Source organism: Egretta garzetta, unplaced genomic scaffold (assembly GCF_000687185.1).
Source record: "Egretta garzetta isolate BGI_Z169 unplaced genomic scaffold, ASM68718v1 scaffold25, whole genome shotgun sequence".
Taxonomy (NCBI): Eukaryota; Metazoa; Chordata; class Aves; order Pelecaniformes; family Ardeidae; genus Egretta; species Egretta garzetta.
This window is the reverse complement of record NW_009259800.1, coordinates 562,342-587,074: the sequence shown is the minus strand read 5'-3', so window position 1 is coordinate 587,074 and position 24,733 is coordinate 562,342. Positions and strand designations below refer to the sequence as shown.

The window sequence follows — 24,733 nt, the reverse complement described above, 5'->3', positions numbered from 1 at the left end:
ACTGTGTTTCCAGATGGGTTTTGAGAGTTGTGGTGTGCTGCATCCTGGGGGGCAGAGGGGTGCTTTTGGGGATTGCACAGGAATTATGCAAAGGCAGAGGGCTGCGGTCCTGCTGTCCGGGAGCTGCGTGCCGCCGGCCCTCAGCACCGCGATACCCCGTCGTGTCGCTTTAGCGCAGCTTTCCAGACCAGGAGCTGGAGAGGAAGCAAGGCTTTTTTCTCCCAACAGTTCTGCATATAGTAAAACCTCATCCCCTTGAATATTAAATGATTTTCTGTTAATTCCTGTATGATTTAATAAAATTTGAAAGTTTGGGCTTTTATCATCTTATGGAATTTAATAACCAGGTCCCAGACAGAGTATTATACATGATAGCTTCAAGTTTCAATTTTCTTTTGAATTCTTTAGGTTTTCTGCATGAGGCTTTTACAAAATTCTCTGACAAGCAATTTGTGCTTAATCTTACCAATATCATCCTCACAAGATTCTGTAAAGTTTTCCTGTACTGGCAGAACTATAATTTTTTGGAAGAAGTATTTTGGTTCTTTAATGATTATGGCTAGAAGCACCTTGTATTTATAAATAAGAAAGATACTCAGTAGTTAAGAAGCAGCATCTACAGGCATTGTTTAGGTCTTGGCCTTCAAAACCCATTCTACAGGATGGAATTTAATATCCCATGAACTTGCTTCTGCTCCCCCGTGCCTGTCCAAATCAGGAATAACCCTTTAGAAGTAATATTTGTAAGACCAAAGCAAAGGCAAGATTTTAGTTTACTATCGCATTTGTCTATTTAAGAAAGGAAATTCCTACACACATTTGAACAAAACCAAGAATAATTATATTCAACAGAGCAATTAAGCACGGACATAAGCCTATCTGCTGAAACTCAGTCTGCCATGGGCACGTGGAGTACCTGAACTACAGGTCCCACAGGTATGTCTACAAATTCCCAATCTCATCTTCGGTTGCTGAGTAGACATTGCTGGTTGGCACTGCTTGTCTTCTGATGCAAGTTGTCTTTCCACAGCAGGGACTTTGTCACAGAAGCAGAAATACCTGTGCTCAAATACCTCTCCCTTATACTTCCAGTCTGCCTTTTTTTTTTTTTCCCCTCAAGTCAAATGCTGGATATTCAAAGGATTTAGAATGACTCTTTATCAATTTTAAATGGCAGTGAAGAAGGAAATTAAATACAGAGTTCCTTTGGAAGATAATAAAACTTAGGCAGATGAAACATAGAACAGTCATCTGCATAAAAAGAGCTGTTAAGTCAGTGAGAATAAAATGTTCTGCAGCCTATAGTGCAGTGTTTGCCTTTTCTTTGCTTTAACAAGATATTAAATGGATAATGGCAATGGAGACAGAACCAAGGTTTTGTTACAGTGAAACTGGAGTATTTTTCCTTTAGGAAACAACCATTCCATAAATTCCATAAAGGTTGAAAAAAAACCATATATTTACCCTAAGGGGATCATAAGATTTGATCTGGACTGAAGAATTCATATGGATTATGTATTATACACGAAAGTAAACATGTTTGCTTCATCTTTTGTCAGTAATAATTACATAAGAGCTGTGAAGTTTAGTCTACACCCGTAATAGGTAATGTTAATGTTTGCTGGCACACAACATCATCCATGAAAGAATTATGGTTATGGTTTTTTACCATATCTGAATGTTTTCTCAGTTAGCAGATGCTACAAATATGCTCACCAACCCTACTCCAAATTGCCAAATTTATGATGCAATAGACTGTGCTTTCCAGAGCAGAGTATCAGATGAAAATGTTCCAGCACACCTTTCTGGCAGCTGATCTATGGCGCTGGTGTAATCTCTGTCTCTGTAGCCCTGGAGCAATACAGCATCACATTCAAATGGGGTAAATCAACCCACATGGAACCCTGTGCTGCTGCAAGCCCAAGTCCTCCAGGTCCCCAAACCAGCTAATTTAAAGCTACCTCCCAAACTCAGCATCAAAATACAGCCTGCAGAGCAGGCGTAAACTCTTCATACCTGGGCACAGGAAGCCCAATAACACAATCCTTGCTCAGACAAAATTCTCCCTGAATTCAGCCCAAATACAGTCACTAGGGTGAAGTCTAGAATGAGTGTCAGCTAGGTCCTCTCCTTCAGCATCAAACTTCACATCTAATCCACTCGCTTTATGTTTCTGAGGCACTAATAAAATGGAAAATGCCTGTAAATCTGTACACTGTATTTTGAAAGCTTCTCTATCTTCTATACATAACAAGAAACCAGACAGGCTACAGAAACTCTGTGGTGGACAATTTGAAGCAATTTTAGGACATTAATTCTAAAAGGCTAAATATGTCATTTATTGAGGAAGATGAAGAATTAGACACAATTTAAAGTATATTTCCTTCCAATACTGAAAAGATCTACTTTACTTGATGGGGAAAAGTATATTCTCCCATTTGTTTTGTAGAAGTTAATTTTCTATGAGTTTCTTTTTCTTCTGCCACATTACATTGTATCTATGCTCAAGTCTGGGACTACATCAAGCAACTGCAAATAAAGAAATTTAGGTCTTTTGACAGCTTAGAACAAAATCTTCTTTCTAAGGTGGTCTCTAAAGGAAAGGAAATTGTCTGAAATAGGAAAACATGTTAAGGCCAAAGTGCCGCCGCAAAATCTCCAGTATCACAAACTGTACCATCAGCTTCCTACAAATGGGTGAGTGGGAAAAGTTTTGCTACAATAATCTGAGTGTGCTACGCTGAATCACCAAGGCAACGACGTTTCTTTTTCCCCCCAATCAATCTCAAGGTAGTTTTAAAGGTAAGTATATTATCACCTTCCTCAAATTGCTCTTCTTTTGAATTCCTGACAACTGCAGTCTTCGTGGTAATTTTAGCACCCTTGGGACTAGAGATAATACACAGGAACTTCAATCAGCTCTGCACATTTGGTATCCTGTCTCTCTGATTACTGTTGAATTCATTTTACAGGAGTAACGCCTCTCAGAAATCTCTACAGATGTTAGGACATCAGTAGTACTCAGTGTAGAGTTCCTTGTCCCTGTCTCCTCTCATTGCCTCGAGTTTCAATTTGTCATTAACTTTGCAAACTTTTACACATGTAACCTATCCCAGTTTTTCTGCTTAAATAAGAATGATGGGTCTGGGTTTTTAAATTCAGAACAGGGGTTTGTCATTATTCCAGCAACTAAGAGTTTGCAAAAGTCAGATGTGTTCACACTTCAATTAAAAGCAAAGAATGAAGAAATGAGCTGTCTGTTTTGACTAACATGAGTGAGACATCCTTGTCTGCAACGTCTTTCGGCCATCTTTCATCAGCATAATAATTGGCTAAAAACCCAGCCATTTTTATTAGAGACTGGAAAATATATAGCTATTATGGACTCAGGATGGCAGAAGAATGCCTGGCTTCCTTTTGACAGTTGCATTCAGTGCAAACATACTCTCATTTTAAGAGCCAAAAAAAAAAATTTTAGGACAAAAACTTTTTAGCCTCTTTCCCCAGCATTGCAAGACTTCTACTTAGATCTGGGAATTTTATGGAATATATATAACCTCTCTCTATTGTACTTTCACCGAGTTCATGAAGGAACAACCCAAACTCTACCCTGTAGAACATGAGCGCACACTGCTGCTGAAGGCAATCCTGACGCTTGGGCTGTAATTAAACATTTCTCTTCACCTTCGGTGCCAATGTGCTAGCAAAAGGAAAAGCTGGGAACTGACAAACCTGAGTGTCCCTTTAAGCATTTAAGTAGTGAACACTGCAATGTGGATTTTAACTCTAAAACCATCATTATTCAGCAACATCTATTACCACCTGAATGAGCATTAGAGTTAGGTACCAGGCAGTGAGTTGTGATGCTGTTGACAGAATGAAGGTTGCCCTGATACTTATCAAGAGATAAACAATGTGGAATGCAGTTGCCTAGTTAAATTACTTCAGGGATGTTTAGACACACTTGAAGCAATGATGTGATGTCAGATATGATTAAGGAAATTCAGCACTTAATTCAAATGTAAATACTTTGAGCTATACAGAAAAAAAATAAAGCAATGCAAACTACTTTCCCTGCAACACAGTAGATTTACTGGATTTCAGAAAACACATTTTTCCCCAAGTCATTGTAGGAATAATAGTTTGAGCATGCTTTCCAAAATTAAAATATTTGTCAAAAAATGGCTTTTGAAAGGTTTACAAAGAAACGTATTACTGTTATATGGATGATGTCTTCCCCTATCTGCCTCCAACAGTACCTTTGCTGCATTTAAGAAACAGAGCTTGCCATCAGATTTTTCACACAATACTTGCCAACAGCATTGCTAGAATTGATATAGAAACTTCTACTGCTGGTGCCTCCTGTGTTTTGCTACACACATCTATTTTGATGACAAATACCGACTGTTGGGCATGAGAGATTATCATCCAAAGCATTGCTCAAAATACCACTGAAGAGACTTTTCAGTAACCACATTTAACATCCCATTGGGTTATGTACTCATTGTGCTAATTACTACTAATTGAGTGGTAGCAATCATATTGTAATAAAATGAGGGAAAATGCAACATTTAGTACTAGTCATATCACAGCCAGATGCCATGTTTATCCTTGTGTCTTCTAAATCACTTCGTAGATCGCTGCCATTTTACAATAAATAAACCTTACACAAAATGCCAGAAAAAAGGGTAAAGGTGCATTGCAGCATATATAAATCATTTACTTATTTTCACAAGGTAATTAATGATTGATTGTAAATTGAGTTAATCAAAGCATCTGCTATAAGCAAATACCCCAGTGAATTAAATGCCAGTTGTTATTATATTATTAACCGTGGTAGCTTTTTATATAATATTTCTGAAGGAGAAAGAGTTCCCAAGGGCTTATGAGAACATTTTCTTTGGATTGATCTGCTTTAATTTGTATTCCATGAGCTCTGGATTAAATAAATCTACAAGAAACCTCTCTATCATCAGCATGTTTCTCTAAATTTAGCACTGAATCTAGGGGAATCTACATATCTTCAATGTCTTCAACCCTCAGCCTGTCTAGGTTCTCTTACTTTGGGGTCTACGTCATGAAAAATATTCATTACTCCACTTAGCCTGTTTTGAGCAGTGGTTTTAGAGAAAGAAAAAAAAAAAAAAAAAAAAAAAAAGATGTATTTTACACAACTCTACTAAAACCCCAGCAAAATGGCTATCAAATGTTTTCAGCAACAAAGGTTTAAGATGCATGCTGTTGGAAAGCAAATTGGCCATTCCTTAAGAGAAAAATCTATCTTAAAGCAACCAGGATAAGGACACATGTATGTGATACAGAGAAACAACGTGGGCAAAAAACTTCTAAGCAAACTGCAGATTGCCCCTTAGCCTAGCAGATATTGTGTTCACCAGAGGGCTGTATCAAATGGCCCTTAGACAGAACTGTGAAGAAGGAGATTTTAAAATGAAAAAGGAATTATGTACAGAATAAAAAGGCCATATTAAAAAAAAGGACAAGTAGACAGCTGTGAAATATATATATATATATATATATATGCAGTGAACAGCATTATTGCCATCCAGATCTCCATGGTGCCAACAGGTATTAAATACTCCAATTATGACTGCAGTAGGTCTGTATTATTAATTGGTTTTCATTCACCTTCCAAATGAATTTGGAGGGAGAAGATAATGCATGTTTTAACACATTTTGAAATTATCTGTAATTACATAGATACTCCTTTGCCATCTTTTTATATTTCTCCTTTTGATTCACTATATGAGGTTTTCTTCTTCTAAATGAGGAGGTTTGTCAAGCGTCATGGCTGTACTTCCAGGACAGTGAAAGCAAGCTAGTTTTCATCTGCCGTGAAAAGTCTGGAACAAAATATTCAGTTTTGATTCCTCAATATGCACACAGATTATGCTTTCATTACTGCATATAAAAAGCTGTGAATTGTTATCTGTGAGATTCCTGTGTCATAGGACTACTTTTTTATTCTTAATAATAACATTGAGGTTCCGTACAGCCTTTTTCATCTGAGGATTTCAAGGCAAAAAACATCAACTAATGAAGTCTTGTGATAGTCCCGTGCTACTGCGGCAAATTTTTATGTATGGATTGCAGAATACAGATAGAATAAGCCACTGTTGTGAGTTAGGACCGAAAAAAAGAACATCGCAGTGCAGCGAGACCTCCCTCCCACACTCCTACTATTGATTTGGTAATTAAGGGTCTGATCTGGCCTCATGAGGTCACGGAACTCAATGTAGTGGAATTAGGTTTAGGGACTATACATCTTAAAGTCTGATTACAGCCAGAAAAATTGTGCATTTTCTTATCCAACAGACCTACATTCCAGTAAGGCAAACTATGATGATCATAAGATGACAATACTTCTGAATATAATCTTTTCCTACAGTGAGGAGACTTAAAGCAAGCAGCTACTAAATGCTTACCCCATCCAATTCCGTAATAATATAAGTGCTTGCTCTCTTCTGACCCAAATACTTTGATCACCATACTGTAAAGATGAAATCCTTCCACCAGCATCCATGCAAAAGCACTCAGGAAGAAAAAATGAAGGAGAATGGCCAAGATCTTGCAAGGCACCTAAATTAAGAACAAAAATTAATACATTACTTCTTCATGATGTAGTCGCATTCATTTTCATTTTCTGGTTTTTTTTAGTTCCTGTATACATTTACACAGTAAACCCTAAATTACTGGAGTAAAACGGAGTTAAAAACAAAGCACTAGAGAATTTCATTTTTCTACAGAATTTTCAGGTAGGTTCAGAGTAACAAATCCTCTTACCTTTTAACAAAAAACATTGCCAAACATGATGGGAAATCCAAACTGATTATTTATTTATAATAGTAGGAGCAATACTCCTATTAAACTCTACAAAATATTTAAGAGTTCAAAACTGAAGGGTCAACATCCTGTTGCTGAGCCTGTAGTAAATACAGGAGAGTCAAACTGGGGGTGGAGGCATAACCCTGCTCCCTGTTCTGTGGTGGTAAAAAACCCAGCATAGTTCACGCCTTGTTTTCTATGAAGAACTGGTAGAAAGTCAGTGGATCAGTTAAGCTTGAGTGAAACACGGAAATGTTAAAATAAGGTGCCGTGTTGAACTTGTTGTTTAGTTACGCATTGCCATGTGACTTTCCTACTTTGCTGTTCTTCACATTAAAAACAGGATAACACACAAAAATAAGGTGCCGTGTTGAACTTGTTGTTTAGTTATGCATTGCCATATGACTTTCCTACTTCGCTGTTAAATCACAGTGTATTCCAGTGTCTGTCTGTCTGTCCTGGTTAGAGATTCTGTAAAAGTCTCATATGCTCCTCCATCAGCAACACTAATACAGACATTTCAAAAAATCATAGCAAGCTATCATCGGCTCTTCAGTCCTAATTGCTCTGTGGTGAGCATCTAGATTACCTGCCTGTTTGAATTCTCAATTTCCCATAGTCTGAAGTATGCACCAGCTGTATATGCAGTCATATTTGACAAGAACACATCTAGTGATTAAGGCAAAGAACTGAAAGCCTTCTCTGTGGGTGTTTACAGACAATTCCAATACTCCTTGATAGGCCTTTATTCACTATGTTCTATCAAGATTCTGGAAGCAGGAGTTTAAGCAGCAGCAAAATACCATCTAGAAAGCGAGCACACCTGGTGTAAAGTGGTGTAAACTGTAAATCTGTTTCAATTTAAACTATAGCATGTTTTGAAGCGAAACAAATGGTGCCCCAAAGGAGAGGAATGCCATGCCTAAGGCAATGCAGCAAGAAGTAAAAACAGCCTCTTGAATCCTGTTTACTCCTGCCTCGGTGCTTATGGCCCACTGTGGGCTACAGGAAAGGCAGTCTGGGCTTAAGACCAGACTTTTCCTTAAGTTGCTCCTCAAAGGGATCTTTACATTTTTCTCTAAATCTCCTATCAGCCTACCTTATGAAAACAGGAAAACCTAATCCTTTCTTCTTCCCCACTCCTCACGTACTGGCACAGCACATTCTCCTTTCCCCACTAATTGCTTTTCGAGGATGTCTCACCACAAGTGGTTTCGCTCATCATACAGTAATTGAACAGATGTGACTGCCAATGATCTTACCACAAGATAACCTTGTTTTGTTTGCTTTCAGTTAAGGCACATTTTGAACACACTCTTGGAACGAGTCCCAGCTATATCTCAGTTTTGCATCTTGTAGCATACTGATGATGGTCATTCTGCTCTGTAGTTGTAACATCCCTTCTGTGACACCTACAGAATTTCAGAGGGGTTGCTTGCATGCAGCCCATGTAAATGGGAAGACCTTTTTTTTCTGCAAGGTCTCCCTTCCTCACCCAGACAAGTCACAGTAAGGTACCCAGGCAGCTGGAGTCCATGTGCAGACGAAGCATCACCAGTAGGAACCAGTCTGCTGCCACAGGGGTCTTTAGATGTTAATAAATTTCCTCTGCTGCATTAGCTTAGCTGCCTTGTGCTGGCATTCTATTCTTTTTTGGATGGTTTGGGATTTTGTACACTAATGAAAATTAAAATGTTGGGACTTGATGGTATAATGAAAATTGAAGCTTTCCCGTACCTTCCCACTTCTATTCAGCTGGTTCTGTGCTAGTGCAAGGACATTCTAATGCAAATCCACTGCGACTACATGTATTGAAAAACAATAACTTTGGTTTTAATTCATGTAAGTGCGTTCTGGAAGTTTTTTAGTATTTCACAATGTTCATTGACATATAACTAAACCAGATTCGCTTGTTGACAAAAACTGTAAAAAGCTTTCCAGTTAATTTTATCATAAGGCTGTGAAATCCATTCTAATGCTTTTTGATTTCTACCAGAAGATTAGTCCACAAAAATAAAAAAGCAACATAAAGCTGACTTACAAGCCAGTTCTGTCAAATGGATACTTGCCAATTTTTGAGTAGCCCAACAATATGAATCACAAAACAGCAGAAAAATGAAACATAGTGAAGTAGCAGAAGACTGGTCTGTATATAATTTTGTATAGTACTGAGTTGCAGATTTTTACATGAAATCCATAGCAAAGCTGTTATTCATTTTGTATTTCTGCCTTAATTATTACTTTGAAAATACTCTTAAATGACTGGATTTCTTCTTGAAAAAGGCATTGAAAAGCTGAGACTTTACATATTAAAAACAAGCAGGTGTCCCTTGCGGTATCATATGATGCACGCTGCTTCTGGTAGAACACCTGTAAAAAGACAGATCTCATTACTGTTACTCTTACAGTTGACTACTTGTGACTCAGTGGAAATAGAAAAATCAGTCCAGCCGGTAGCAAGGCTTATCATGTTATAGTTATTGAGAAAGTAAAGCAGACTCTCAGAAAGGCCTCTCAGAAAATAATAGTCATTTGTTTACTGAGGACAGTCTTAAAACAGATAGGTAAATTTGCATGCATTTTCTAAATTCAGCTTATAATAGTTTTTGTGATGTAAGCAGCAATCTTACCGCATTGTACAGAAGCCTCTGAAAAAGTCCTTCCCTGCAATCTATATGCTGCTTTGATACGCAGCCTTGAATTTCTGCAGATATATATATCATAAACAAAAGCAGCTCATTTCATCCCTCTATTTGGAAGTGTTTTAAGCAATGCCATTGCAGGAGTACTGAGTGAGAAACAGCTCAATACACTGATGCAGAACTGCAAATAGTAGACACATTAAATTTTCCCGTTGTGCCGGAAAAGCACAGTGCTGCCTAACACACTCTACTTCAATTTTCATTTTCCTATGTCTAAATAACACTTCACTTTCTCCCACAAGCATGCTCAGGTCTTTGGAAGGTTTTAGTAGCCTAAAGATGGTTAATTATTTTTAAATGCATGCTGCTGTTTGGGATTCTGTTAAAAAAATAGTGCTCTCTAGACTATAGCAGAGAGTAGAGTAAGAGAGCAAATCTCTGAAGAAACAAATCCATCTATTGCTGAAAGTCTAAGGGAAGTCATTAGACTGGCAAGTGGAAAGCAAACATATCCTAGGCACTTGGCAGCATAGGAAGAAAATGCTGTGTGCAAAGATAGTTGCTTTCTTTAGAAGATATCCTGGTTTCGGGAATAATTCCCCTCCTGGAATATGCCATGATCATTTAGGGCTATTGTTTTAGCACTACTGATGTTAGGGATCAAGGACCAGCTTTAAAAAAAAAAAGCTTTTGGCTGTATTAGAAAGATTTGAGGTCCTATTTGTGGAAATAGAGCTTTGTGGTTAAAAATTACTCCTACTCTACAAAAGGAAAATTGCTGTAGTATAAATTGCAAATGATTAAATAATACATCTGAAATTACCAAAGGAATACTGTATGCTATATCTGGAATCAAAAACTAAATATCCCTAGAGATGGAGATGGGAAAAGGATGGAGAGTCTAAAGGCAGTCATGCAAGAAAGCAGTGCCAGCTCATGGCCTCTTTCTATGACGCCATTCCCTATTGCACAGTGTTTCCTCAAGCAAACTGGTACCACTTGTCCTTTCAAGCAAGGGCACTTATAAACTGTTGAGCCCTAGATACACCCATCTTGGCAGGAGCAGAAGATTAAGGAATTTACACCTTCTAGTGTAAACACTGCCTCCCTCTTTTTGTAAACTACCATTTAGCAGTGCAATCAAAGCAGACATTAAGGGTATTAAAACTGGTGTCAAAACTAGTGAGAACAGAGGATGCAGAAGATAAGGACACTAATACAGGATGAATCACAACACCCCTGATCCCAAGAGGCTAAAACAATAAAAATAAAAGTGTAGCAGGTAGTCTATACATCATGCTTTTCAATTCTAAGATTTTCACAGTATTGTACCCTACGATTACTGCTGTTACAGAGGAGATAGGGCTGAAATATCCATGGTTCTGTGAGGTGTTTCACTTCGGAAAGCCTGTGGCATAAAACAGTTCTTGCTTTCTGTGTGCTACTGTTTCAATTAATTAAAGTAAATTTTGAGTAGTTTTAAGAGAAATGAAATATACAGCTATTAAACTACAACTTAAGTCTATGTGAGTGCACCACAAGCTTAGCTGCATCTGCTTAACTAAACAAGCAAGACGTCTGTGTGTGGGTAAGGCATATTATACATGTAGCTGGACACTGAGACAAGTCTTGGGAGAACACAGTCTCTACCTACATCCAACTAAAAAGAGGAAACGCAACTGGCATTTCATAGAAATTATAAGACTGGAGGCCATGATAAGGTGTAAAGAGGCTTTTACACATGATCTGAAGTGACTCAGTTGGACTGTCTGAAAATCTGGAATGGATGAAAAAGGAAAAACTGTGAGATTAAGACATCCTGTTATGCTGAGTGAGCGTTTTATTGCCCTCCACCTATGTCCTCTCAGCAGAGTTCTAGCTCTATACTTAGGATTATTTCAATGCCTGGTTTCCATTGTCTTCAGTTTCAAATCATACCTTTTGCTGCTCTCCACTGTCCCCATTTAATTTTCCTTCTAAACCATTCCCTATCAATTTCTCCCTTGCTCAGTACCTTACTCATTCAGGACCTACCTGAATGTTAAACAGCAAAAGAATATGAACTTAGTTTTACAAAGTGCTTTTAGATTCCCCAGCATTAATAGCCTGTGTAGAACATACAATATTGTTATTTATAAACTTAACAGATGTTAAAGGGATCCAATTTGATCTGAATATAAATTTATGTAGCTTCTGTATTAGCAAAATGAAGAATGTGCAAACCTCATATTTACTTTTACTGATAATAAAAAGAATAAAAGATCAATAGAAAATGCTCACTCCTTGTCAAAAGTAATATGGAGCAACTGCTGGTCACCAAAATAGCCAAGTTTTGACCATTACAAAAACAGAGCACCCTGGAAGATTATTGTGAAATCAGGTTTTCTGCTTTTTGCAAGTGGGACTTCCCATCAACAGATCCTATGTTACTTTAAAAAGCATTTTTTAAACACAACAGTGGAAACAAATTGGTTTTACTGGTATACAATACTGTTAACTTGGCATATTCGTCTTAATCTAACCCAGCTGTTTTAGATGCCAGTTTTAATGGTTTAGATCCTGGTACTCTGCATAAGGAATTCCCACCTGTAGTAGCATAAAATCAATCTGTAATTTCAAGTTCCAATCTATGTGATCAGGCAGAAAAAGCGTATACATGCACAGAGCTTAAGCACTATGTAAGCAATATGAAGGTGTTTGTCATTTGCTTAAGTCGTTGCCTTAGATGCCCAGAGAAGTATATACATGTTTTGCAATACTGAAGATCTCAGATTAAACTCTTACACAGCAATACTTAGAGGTAATGCTTTCTGCCACCTCTGGCTAATTGAGCAATAGTTGCTATACCTTTCTCATTGATTATTACTCAGGTCAAATAAACATGAACGATACTTAAAAATAATCTAAATTTGCAGAGCAGAAATAATGATCAATAAATCTGCTGTTGAGAAAATCAGCATATTCTACCACACAAATAAAACTTTACGAGCAAAAAACAAAGGCCTTCTGTTTTGCTCTCCAAGAAAGCAGAAATTGCTACAGCTCCATCAGGAAGTTCATTACCTTCCAACAAGAATAAGATGACTTTTTAATGTGAAAAAAAAAAAACCAAAACTCTACCATAGCAGAGAATACACAATTAAAAAAAAGAACACCACCCCCCTCCAAAAAAAAAAACCCTAATAGAAATAGAAATGCTTTACCCAAATACAAAATTCATACAAATTTCTCCAATACAGAATTCCTACAGTTTTCAATACAGAGAATGGATAAGAGAAAGCATAAGCCATGCCAGGCAGAAGTCAGCCATGCCATCTGAACACACAACTAAACCTTTCCCATATGATGGCTGCATATCTCTTTCAGTTTTGCAAACATCCAGACATGGCCAGATGCTATGGTAACACTACTTGGATGCACAGAAGGCTTTATTCAGTGTTGTAGATGTCATTTTTGGCTAAGGCGGGTTAAAAATAGGAGATCTCACGTGCAAGACACTTTCTTGCACATGGCATTCGTTCCACGGAGGTGCCTCATAAAAACCACACTCACTCTTTCTAGCACTTACCGTTCCTGGGCTGAACTGAAAGCTGGTGAGAAGCAGGATCTGAGCCACCAAGACAGCAAAGGACAGATTGGCATGGATATGATAGCGCTGGTTGCGGATGGTGCTGACAGACCTGGCAGAAGATAGAAAGACACGTGAATACAACAGTATTTCAGGAAGAACCAACATATTTATGATTTATCAGCAAGCATTTTGATTGGCTTTTGGTCACTCATTTTGGTGGGGTTATCACGATGTCTTTTGAGCACTCCTTCCATCAGGACGGAGTTGTACCTAACTGGTTTCTTGCATATTCTGCTGCAGTCCTGAAGGCAGCAGAAAGACCGATTGGCACGTTAACCAGCTCTGCTAATGACTTGTGATAGAATATTAACAAAGGGCTTGATCCTGAATGGCGCTGAGCTGTCAAGAAAGTCAGAACTGCACCTCACAGAAAGCATACTGCACCTTGCACCATCAAGCCTACACCGTGCCACAGTTTCTGGTTTTGTTTTGTTTTGTTGGTATTTGCCTGTATTTTAAATAACTGAATGTGAAAAAGACTCTGGTTACAATTTTTACTTTACTATTACCAGCTTGTGAGCACCGGAACTACAGCTACTTATGTGGATGGGCAGTGCTTACCTTGACAGAGACCTGACCTTGATTAGAACATCATTTGAACCTATCTCTCTTGGCTTTGCAAAAACCAGCTGGAAATCTGACAAGAACATGCTTTCCTGGGAGTCTTCTGACCTCATATTTCTGTTCTCCTCCAGAAATGGGAATTAGAAAGCAAATAAAAACATTTATCTGAACATTTCAGGCCTTTCACATAATTTTATTCTTCTCTTTAAGAAAAGAACAGTACCAGCAATAACAGGTTTTCTATTTCAATCCATACTGCCTGCCAGCCCCTACCGTCAGCTTTAATCATTTCAGGAGAGCCGGACCGTTTGGCTGTGTGAACGGCAGTGCTTCCTCCACACAACAGTACGCACTCCCCTCTGTTTGTTGTATCACGCTGGATGGTGATGACTTTTGCAACCACTGGTGACCCATCGTGTGTGCCCCCTGCAGCAGGGTGACACAGACTGGAGAATGCAGATGAAGGCTTGCTGTCAGCCCTGCTCTTCCAGCACTGTTGCAGCCAGTGCTCCATTAGAAGGGAGTGAAGAGGGAGACGACAAGAAGTATCGATGTCCTAAAAGTAATGAAGAGAGGCAGGCTGCACCTCCTGGTGCCAATGGCTTTCTAATAAGGAACTTCATGTAGTCACAAACTGGAACATCGTTACCCAGAAGGCAATCAGGACTGCCCTCCTGGGAAGCAGCCGTCGTTGCCAGTATGTGGACTAGCAAAGAAGTTGCCAGATTCCTCTCCACTTACCTCATGGTCATCTAACACTACATTGCAAAATTTCACTTCAGCTGTTTAATGAGGCCCTGCTCTCCAGTGGAAACCTAATCAAATTATTTTTAATTGGCAGTTTGAATGATCCTGTATGTAGGTGGGGTGCTTAACCCTGTGACAGTCAGCTGGGTCCAAGCTCTCTTTCCAAGTCTTCTGTTTGCCTCTGGTTTCTTCACAAGTTTTCAGCCCCGCTGCAGCAATACCAGCTCCTTTTGCTCCTTTTTCCTTTTTCACTGTAACATCCAGTTTTGCACTCAGACAAAAATGGAGCAGATCACTCCCCTTAGCCTAAACATGCCAACGGCACAATGCCAGATAGGCAGACGTTGGACTTATTTAGAGTGGATTTTGCCATGCATTACGCACTTAATCCAAGTATGACCAACACAGATCTTGAGACTTGGAAATAATACGGGGTTTGGAACAAACAAACATTGCAGTCAGTTTACTGGGTTTCAGCAAGTCCTTTTTCCTAGAAACTGGCCTCTTAACAGGATGTCCAAAAGTCATGCTTAGGCACAGAAATTAAAAATTGAACTCTTGAGTAGGAAGAACAATGTTTAGTGGGTGAGACAAAAATCCCATTCCTCGCCGTGCTCCCAATCTGCTGCGCAACCTCGGACAAATTACGTCGCCCCTTGTCAGGTTTTCTGTTTTTTATTTAGACAGAAATCTCTGTGAAAGCTTTTCCAGGAATGTTTGTATCAAGCCTAGCTGGGCCTCAAACTCAGTTGTCACAACTGGATTATAAACACGCATGAAGACCCCAAGTGCCCCGTGGCAGAAACCTTACCAGTGCAGAGAGCCCTTGAAGGGGCCGCTGTGTTACAGCCAGGAGGCTGCAGAGATCCAGAGGATTTAAACATAAGTCTTGGAGTGAATTTCACACTGCCTATGGTGTCCTTCATCCTACTAAAGCAACACATTAGAAAACTAGCCTAACTGAGAACAGCAAGACACTTGAAAATAAATGTGAGTTATATGATGTAATTGTGTACAAGCTGTTGTATGAAACAAAAGTGAGGCAGCCAACATTGACCGAGCCTTCCTTTCTAGGCATACCTTTACATACGCACTGCCTTACAGACAAGACAGTTGAAAAGCAGAAATAAGTACTGATTGTACACTCCAAGCAATCCAAAGATGTATGTAGGGAGGGAAAGGGGATGACCCTGCAGTCCTTGCTCATATTGTGCTTGCTCTGAGCTCCAGACCAAGTCCTCCTACAGCCTCCTTGCAAGATTCCTGAACTGTAGCAAAACATGAAGAGTTTAAAAAAAAAACCCCAAGAATTCCTCATAGGCTGGAAATAGGTTGCTATATAAAGACCACCCCATTTCAGGAAATGAAAGTAATTTAGAAATAACCAACCAACTGTTACAAATACATTTGCAGAATCTAATTAAGGAAGGTTGTAGAATTAATAGCCTTTGTTTTATCCTGAGCACCTGAAGGGATCCTAATGGGTGTCCTGAAATGCACTGCTCGGCTTTCTGCATGACAGTTGCTCGGCAGGTATTAAGTTAAAATTACTCACGACAATATAGCAAATGTGACCAGAGTGATCATCAAGCAGAAGATGGACAGAGCGCAGCCAATATAAGTGATGGAGGAGAGGGCCACCTGGTGTTCTCTTGTTAGCTGTACACAAAGGAAAAAAAGAAATAAAAACTATTAATCGATTTATTATACTGCGGAGCCACAGGTCAGCCCCCCTGCACATAGCATTTCCTCCTCCACCCGCCCGTATATGAGCTGATGTTTGCAAGCATTCGCTGCTGTTTCTAACACGGGAAATGAAGAGCCAGCTCCAAACTTGGTCACACAGCCAGGGCATCCACATGCCCGAGGCATTTTGGTTCCCTCTTTTATTTCATAAATCCGTATTTCCTCAGAATAAGTTCGCTTCTCTGCTGCTGCGATATTGTCGAGCCTGAGATTAGAGCGGTTTATTGGGCTGCACAAACAATGTCAGCAATGGGATCTTTCACAGCTCGCGGGGCACTTTGCTAATGCTCTCACGCTGCAATAATTTACATCATTGTGCAAATACCAGAAGTGCTTCACAGCAGTGAGAGCTGACAAACCAAGATAACCCATAAATCACAGGCCATTTACAGCCCACTTGTTTTGTTTAATGTATCATGTTTTCAGTGCCTGTTGAAGGAGCTGGACTGACATCTACAGAATGGGAAACCACAGAATAGACCCAGCATGAGCAGTCAATGTAAGCCCCTTGTCTCAGCCTCTGTTTTTATCTACAGACACCTTTTGTAGAAGTAATTAAATTTTCATGAATATTTAATCTGTAACTCCATAGTGCCTGCCATCAGGACTTATGTTAAAACCTGGATGGATTCAATGGGGGAGGGACAGTGTATTTTGACCATTCATCCTAAATTAATCAGAGAATGTGCTTTAATTTTCCATGCAAGTTCTCATAAAAGAATGACAAAAAAGCCACACCCAACAAAGGGAGCCAGGCAGTATTAATATATAATAAGTAGAACAGAGCTAGGCAGGAAAAAGTTTTCTCATCTCAGAAGAATTTTCAAATATTTTTTTCTGGCTTGAATTTGGATAGAGTTGACATTTTCATAAACTGAACATTTGAAAAAAAAAATGTGTTCAATCAAAAAGTTTGAATTTTGATACTTGAAATACAATGTTTTTATTTCAACATCTATTCACTATAAATTAAATTCCTAGCTGAAAACTCATGCAAAATATTTATTTATTCTGAAAAATACTGAAAGGACCAATATATTTTCCATTTTTTTTACAGTAACTCTATCCAATGAAAAATAATCCTTTCTCAGTTTCAGATTTTCTATTACTTCTCCCTGCACACAATAAAAATTCCCCCCAAACAAAGTATTTAATCAGAGATTATCAAACCTAACCAGTGTTACCACTAAACTTCCCATTAAAAATCCTTTTAAAGCAGAGAAATAACATACCATGTGGTTATGAGAAAAAAAAAGTTAAATACAGACAAAAACTATGCGTTATGTACATTTTTTTGTAATTATCTGCCAACAGTCTCCACTCACGTGCAGTAACTTTTACAGCAGAATAGATTGTGGCTCGCTCAGCAATCTGAGAACTGTTAAGCGATGCAGCAGCAGCACTGGAAGACAACTGTTGCTATGGTGTTACAGTCCCTACGAAATATGATGCAGCTCTTCAGTATTTTTTCTCTTTCAGCCAAAGACACATTTCTTTTCCCTGACTTGGATAGCATCAATTACAGAAACAAAAGGGTTCTGTGTGCTGGCCCAGCTTAAAAGGTCCACGTAATTTCTACAAAAGAGCTCCTGTCGTCCCTCATCCCCCAGAGAAGCCATGTATAGCCATTCTTCACAGATTATTCCTGAAATAGGAATAACTTGTGTGGTAAATTGGGCAGTTTAGAAGCGATTTCCTCATCAGGGATATTCACGTCCAAAATGCATGGACCTTATGTCCTGATTGCTCCAATACACATGCCTTTCTCTTGCTACAGGTGGCTCGCAGTTCTACAGAGGGAGGAGGGGAGCAGAGGAAGCTTTTCCAGCTTTGAGTCGCTCCAAAATCAGTATTTCTCAGCAGTTCAAGGCTTGCTTTCACTCCTTTCACTCCCAACACCTGCAGCCAGCAAATGTTCCCTACAGAGGTCAAAGCTGCTCAGTGCTCATTTAGATTTACAGTGGTCTGTCACAGTGTTTGCATTGGCAAAGGCAGATAAGATCTGCAAAGGAAAGGTGATGTCTTACGTACAAGTACAGAAGATACAGGGGATCCATCTAGTGGAAATGGGCAAAAATCAAAGCCTTTGTTTTTTTCTATAATACATCCAAGAGAAGATAATGATCACACAAACACCTTTTTCTAACTAATTTCTATCATAACTAACATGCCTCTAAGAAAGCCTTTCCCTGGGTTTTAGCTCAGTCTTCCTCCAGAAACCTCTGCAGGGCAAGACAAGACAAGAATCAAGTTCTCCCAAGTACAGCCTATATTACTTAGAAACGAAAAGGAGGGGAAAAAAAAAATCTCTTATCAACAAAGTGTAGAAGATTCATTCAAACCTAAAATAACCTACATAGGTCCCCGCATCTATGTACTGGAAATTGCTTTTGCTCTGGTAAATGCAACCAAAATCTGATGCTGCTTTAAGAATGACAGTCTCAAATCAATACCCACATCAGTCTGGTAACAACTATTTCAAAAGCAACATTGCTGTAAGTTCCCATTCTCATCTTGCCTAGTGTGAGGGACAGAAAGCCTGTAGGTAGTTTTGGACCAATTTTTGTTTCTTAAGGAAGAGGTGGAGCCTGCAATAGCTGTTATCAAACATAACTGTCAGGCTGGAGGAGTGGGAGAGAGCTGTCCCTGTTCACAGCGACTCCAGCTGGTGAAACCAGCAACTGTCTGTGGGTGACATGAATTGCAGGGGGAAGGATACAGCATGAAAAGAAGGCCTGGAATGATTTCCAGGGTGTGGAGCCTCATTGCTAAATACAGTTATACGGTGCGGGAGAGGAGAGAACCTGTATTTAAAATATCAGGTCTCTGCTAACTTCTCACAACCCAGCTTTTACAGCACAGCTGGATGTTGTGTGTCTCTGTTCACACTGTAAGGGAGAACAAGCATGCAGTTTTTTAGAAATACATGGATCATCAAAGCATTGTACATCATCAATTAAGAAACAATTTCCTATAAATTCCAATGCTCTGATACGAGCTGATTTCATTTTACCTCAGCTTGCCTTTTTTGAAAATTTTCAGACTTTGTGCATGATGTGGAATATAAGACAGTAATTTGGGATGATCTTGTAGTCAGCACAAAAATGCTAATCAGGCTGTAATGCTATTACTAGAGAAAATAGCATTTAAAAGTACCAAATAAAACGCTGAGCAATCTGTGAAGGAGTCCCATGAGCCTGATTCTCACACTTGTCCCAATCTACATCAAATTATTCTTTTCTTCTAAAAGGCTTTGCTTCTTTGAGTTTATAAGGTCATTCTCTTACTCTGCAGCAAGCTGTAAAGCTAGGAAACGAGCTCATGCAGTCATGAGTGTTAGTAATCATGAACACCAAAAGACAGATGTTTCTTAGTTTCAGCTTCAACAGTCAAATCAAAAATTCATACTCCATATAAAACTCCCACCCTTTTAGTTTAGGCTGTAACACCTTTTACCTTGCAACTGTCGTTAATAGCACAGACAAAGATCTGATGGTTTCAGTAGTTACACCCATCCGTAATATTACAGTCTATTGTTTTACCCTCGTTCTCACTCATAAAAGAAGTTAGTACATTGCTCAAAATTTTTATTTTGGAAACTCACAGGCAACCAGATGGCCTGAGAAAAGATCCTGGAAAGATACCAGTTCAGACTCCAAATACATATTTTTCCTTTATGATGTTGTTAATAACAAGAAAATGAGTGACATCTAACTCCTCTGTTTAAAAATAACTGCAGAGGAAGATGAAAATAGATTATTATAATGGGATGGTACTTTTCATCTCTGGAGTATCTGGAAAAGGTCAGCTGAGGCTGAAAGACTTGCTTGGCTGTACATGAAAAATTGTTTGATCTGTATCTAAAACAGAAAACCTACTTATTTATGTAACATTAATGAGCAACTATATACAAAACACAGTGCAACAACCCATCAAAAAGCTAAATGGGCTACAGAAACACAAAACAGCAACTGATCAGATCAGAGCATCTGTCTGGGCAGTACGGGGCGCTCCCTGCTCAGCGTCCCCTTCCAGGCCTTTTTCTCTTTATTCATCTCTCAGACAGTTGTCTGTATGTTTCTGCTTTGCAGAGAGGGTACGTTTGGCTTTCTCCAGAGGAAGGGACATTTTGGGGAAGTACTAATCTAAAATTTTCTTCTTTACATACTGCAAAACATCCCTCTGTGTCTGCCTTTAGAGACAACATGCCAGGCAAAGGGCTGAGTTCAAACACTTGAAACAAGGTTTGTCATAGCTGATCCTGAAAGGGTTTGTCTGTATACCAAATTACAACTTCACAGTTTAGCCACCCAAAGCGGTAATTTCATTGTCTAAAATACTTTTGAAATTTCCTTTCTGAAAAGCAATTCATCTTCTTCCAAAAAAAACCCCAAACCAAACCACAAGTGCTTGAACCAAAAAAAGTTTTACAGCCTTAAAAAAGAAGCCCTGCAATCTAAGGACTATATCATACCGATCATTTGTATTTTAGAGTTACTTACTGGTAGAACAGAGTATATTGTATTTTTGCATGTGCTTGTATGCTGTACACATTTTATGAAACCAGAGTTATTTGTTTACTGGTGGAAATGTGAGACATGACAATTGTATTTTCCCCTAAGTCGAAACATAAGAGCAAGTTATATTTTGGCGTTGCTGTTGGTCAGCTTTCCATCTCAAAGAAGCATTCCTACCAGGAAGTTTCTTACAATGACGTATGGTTTTTACCCTGTTTATCGAACCAACTGAGATCTGCCATGAGATGATCAGCCGCTGGCCTGGGCTGAAACCCACTCCCAAACCCTTCTGCAAAGGCTTGAAACGATATCTTATGAGACATTGGGGGGGGGGGGGGGGGGAGGGAGGAGAGGTAGGGGTGAAAAATTAAGGCTCAGCCAACCCTATTGAAGCTGCATCTTTAAAATGCAATCTGAATCCAATTAAGAAAAGGATGAATAATTAACTTTGGCAGCCTGAGTGTTTCAGAGACATTAAAATGCTGGCCTTGGCTGATGAAGCTAATGGTTTTAATTGCCTCCAGAAAGGCTGCTGAAATTCAATTTCAGTCCAGTGAGGCCTTTATTTATATATTAAATAATAACAACAATACAAATCTGTTTTCCTTCAGCTTGCCAAGCACTTTGTTAGGTACGTAACATAATGTTTTTTTCAAATTAACATCTGTGTTTAGTTCAGGAGGCTCAGTCCACTCACTGAGACCAGAAGAACAATTTTGGCGGTGCCGTACCTAACGGCACTACACAATCACTACTCACAGAAAGAAAAGTCTAACTTGAATCAGAGACTTCTTTTGTCAAGCCACAATGTATCAGATACCACAAGTTTAGGGAAAAAAAAGCTGCTGAGAGTCACGCTTTGCAGTGCAATCGTCTTTATCAGCCGTTTCCAGCAGAACTGCTTTTGAATTCCCACTCTCTATTAACTGCACAGCTCCTAGTGATCAGCAATAAAGTGCTATGAAGGGGGCTTTTCAGGATTAAAGGAAGGTTTTCCTACAGCCAGCCCAGCCTGGTGGCTGCTTATTTAAAACTTTTCACTGTGACATGAAAAATTTACACTTTTCCAAATATCTCTGCCAAGGTATTAATTAGTATTTTTTAAAGCCCACGTTGTCTTTTAAAGTAGTTCTGGGCAAAATGTCATCAAACAGTAGGTAATCTGCTCATTACAAATCGCACACAGCAAGTTTTTAGTTCAGATGAAGCCTGAAGGAAGCATGGCAGGGAGGGAGAACTCAAGTTGTGAAGTGCTACCAAATTATAATGAAGTTTGGGGATCAGGAAAGCAGATATTTGCAAGTTCTTTCTCATATCTCCGTTTGTGTAACACAAAGCAGTGTGGGGTTTTCTGCCTTCATTTCAGGCCTAAGACTCACAGTGTTTCCCAAGAAATGTTAAATGCTGTATTTACAGCAGATGATCCTCTGTGAAACTGAAAAGCTACTTTTGCCCATATGCCTAAGACTTGTACATCTGTTCTCTACTTTCTGTTCCAGCAAGAACAGACTTCTCCTCTTCTCCAATTAACAGCCAAAACTAAGTCCATCAGAGAGGGCTATGAGGAGAATAAAACCCAGCCTGAGTCCAGCAGGCTCTTGCAGGCAGAGAAACAGCAGCCTCTTGCCAAACTCTGAGCCTGAGATTTTTCAGAGCAGTTGAGGATAACTAAGTACCCAGCTCCCAGTAAAATTCAGTGAAAATGAGTATGTCTACCTCCCTTATCCAGGCTTGGGCTTTGATTCAGAAATGTCCTTTTCAATTCGGGACTGCGGCTAGCTGTGGCTTGCACCACAGCCAAGAGTCTCCAGGTACCCAGCCCTGAATTTCCCCTGCACCACACTTTTGGGGAGAAAGGGCATAAAAAAGCCAATACAGGAGACAGGCTGAACTCAAGAGTACAGAATGACTAAATTTAAAGATATTCAACAGAGAACAGTGATGGATAAAGGTGCAGTATCATAACATTTTTACACTGCATGGGGAAATCCTTTAGTCAGCAAGAAGACCTAGCTGCCAAATGGCTCAGTGCTTTCATTTTCACCATAGAAAAGAAGTCGATGTTATTAAGTATTTTGATTAAAATAGAGTCCTGTTTCATGCTCCTCAAACAAAAGAGCTCTTTTGACCATTATAGCACTCTTAAATATTTGTGCTTTTCCAAAATAAAAAGTCTTTTTTTGTTCTCCTCTGCTGAGTGAAATTCAGTAATTGCCAAACAATTCTCTAAGGAATGTGAGGGGTTTAGTATCCTGCAGCATTAATCTAACTTTTTCCATGTAATTCTATAGGATTAAGGACAGAAGCCGAGTCTCCTATTTCCTCCCATCAAAATGAACAGAGCTGCACTGGCATAGGATGGAAGAAAAGAATGAACAATGGCTCCGAGTTAAAAATCAAGATCAGTGCTCAATTTTCAGGAAAGATGAGCACGAGCAAAGTAAGGACAAAAGAAATATGATGCACAATCATACTGTGAACACATCAGCGAGATGTGTTCCTCTGTGGGGGCAACATTCACTGTGATAAAACGGAGGGGGAAGCCGGGAGAGAGAGAGAGCAAAGTTTACAAAGCAATGCTAGAATAAATACATAGGCTGATTTATCTTTGTTCATCTGATGGGTAAGGGCTGTCTAAACTGTCTGGAGAGATCTCTTCAGTTAAATAAACTGTCAATGGTAATAAACAAGGACCAAAAAAATTGCAATGCCTATCCAATTTTTAAGTATGCAACACAAAAGAAAAATTACTGGTCTAAGGCATTACTCTTTTTATGTTCCCAGCAACGAAAAGCATGCTGAGAACAGTAATTATATTAAAATTACAAACCAGCAGAAATCAGAGAATGCCACATTATTTCCATTTCATTGTCCTATTAGAGTACGTAATCTGAACCTCAGCTGCCTGAAAAATTTAAGAAAAAAGGTTATCATTTCAGACTGCTATTTTAATGCCCCCTGAGTGCAACATTTGATTAATAACTGCAATATTAGATTTAGGAAAACAATGCTCCAAGCTTATAAATTACACACCTATGCCCCATATTTTTAAAGCATTTGACAACATTAGGACATTTTCAAAACAGCCTTTATAAACACACATAGATGCATTTTGTCCTCAGTCAGCCATATGTTGTCAAAACTTGCTGTCAAACTCAGCTATAACAGTGAAAAATAAAGTAAAAACACAGATATTGCCCCAGAGAAGAAATTTGGGATGTCTTTCCTTATGTAAATAGAACCCCACAGCCAAATCCTCAAGCCGTTTCAAAAACATGGGCTCCCTAAAGATGCTATGAGTTGTTTCTATAGCTCCAGCTGCAAGATCAGAAGTTTTAAAATATTTTCCCTTTAATAAATGCTTCTCTGCTTTCAAGCCCTTTGGTGGGCAGCTTGACCTGTATTGATTGACCCTCCCTGCTGCATTATGGAACAAGAGCTACAAATGGGATGAAAACCAAAGCAATTTCTAGCTTTAGAAATGCAGAAAATGCGTTTAAAAACCTGAACGACTTCTACCACAGATTGTATGACACTATTACTTTGCTGGAAATGTCCATCCACATGTGAACTTTAATAGCAGTCATTTTCATATCCTCACAGCTGGAAAAGACAGAAAGAGGAAAAAATAGGGAAAAATAACCAATTTAAGAGGATGGTCTAGGGGCCATAAATATTACAGTTGTGTCCTGCATTGGTCACTTGGGAGAGGGGGACCCAAACCTCAAACTCTGTTTTGCTGTGGGAGACAATGATTTCCCCTTTAATAGGATTTTTGAACTCTGGGTCCCCAGGTGTCCACCATCCTTTTGCTGAAATGACATTTATGTGGCAGATGGTACAAATAGCCTGGCATGCTTTGTAGTTGTTGGATCGCTATAAAAATAAAAACTGCCAGATGGCTGGCATGTTTCCTGGCAGGAGCATAGGGCCCCACTGACTGATGAGAGGAAGTAAAGCTGCCCAAAATAAAATAATAGTGTCTGAATTTTCTTTGGAGTGCTTTTGAGTTGTGGCTTACTCCGTGTTCGGTTTGATTCCTG

General features: G+C 39.1%; 1 protein-coding gene across 2 annotated transcripts in view; it reads right to left on the bottom strand.

Moving 5' to 3' along the window:
* Nucleotides 1-24,733, bottom strand: part of ADGRD1 (adhesion G protein-coupled receptor D1) — a 156,546-nt gene that overhangs the window by 36,702 nt on the left and 95,111 nt on the right. For both annotated transcript variants that reach the window (XM_035895375.1, XM_009639838.2), the window contains 3 exons: nucleotides 15,983-16,086; nucleotides 13,054-13,165; nucleotides 6,444-6,597 (listed from right to left, as the gene is read on the bottom strand). In XM_035895375.1, coding sequence (XP_035751268.1) covers nucleotides 6,444-6,597; nucleotides 13,054-13,165; nucleotides 15,983-16,086 — 370 coding nt within the window. The remainder of the gene's footprint in view (nucleotides 1-6,443; nucleotides 6,598-13,053; nucleotides 13,166-15,982; nucleotides 16,087-24,733) is intronic.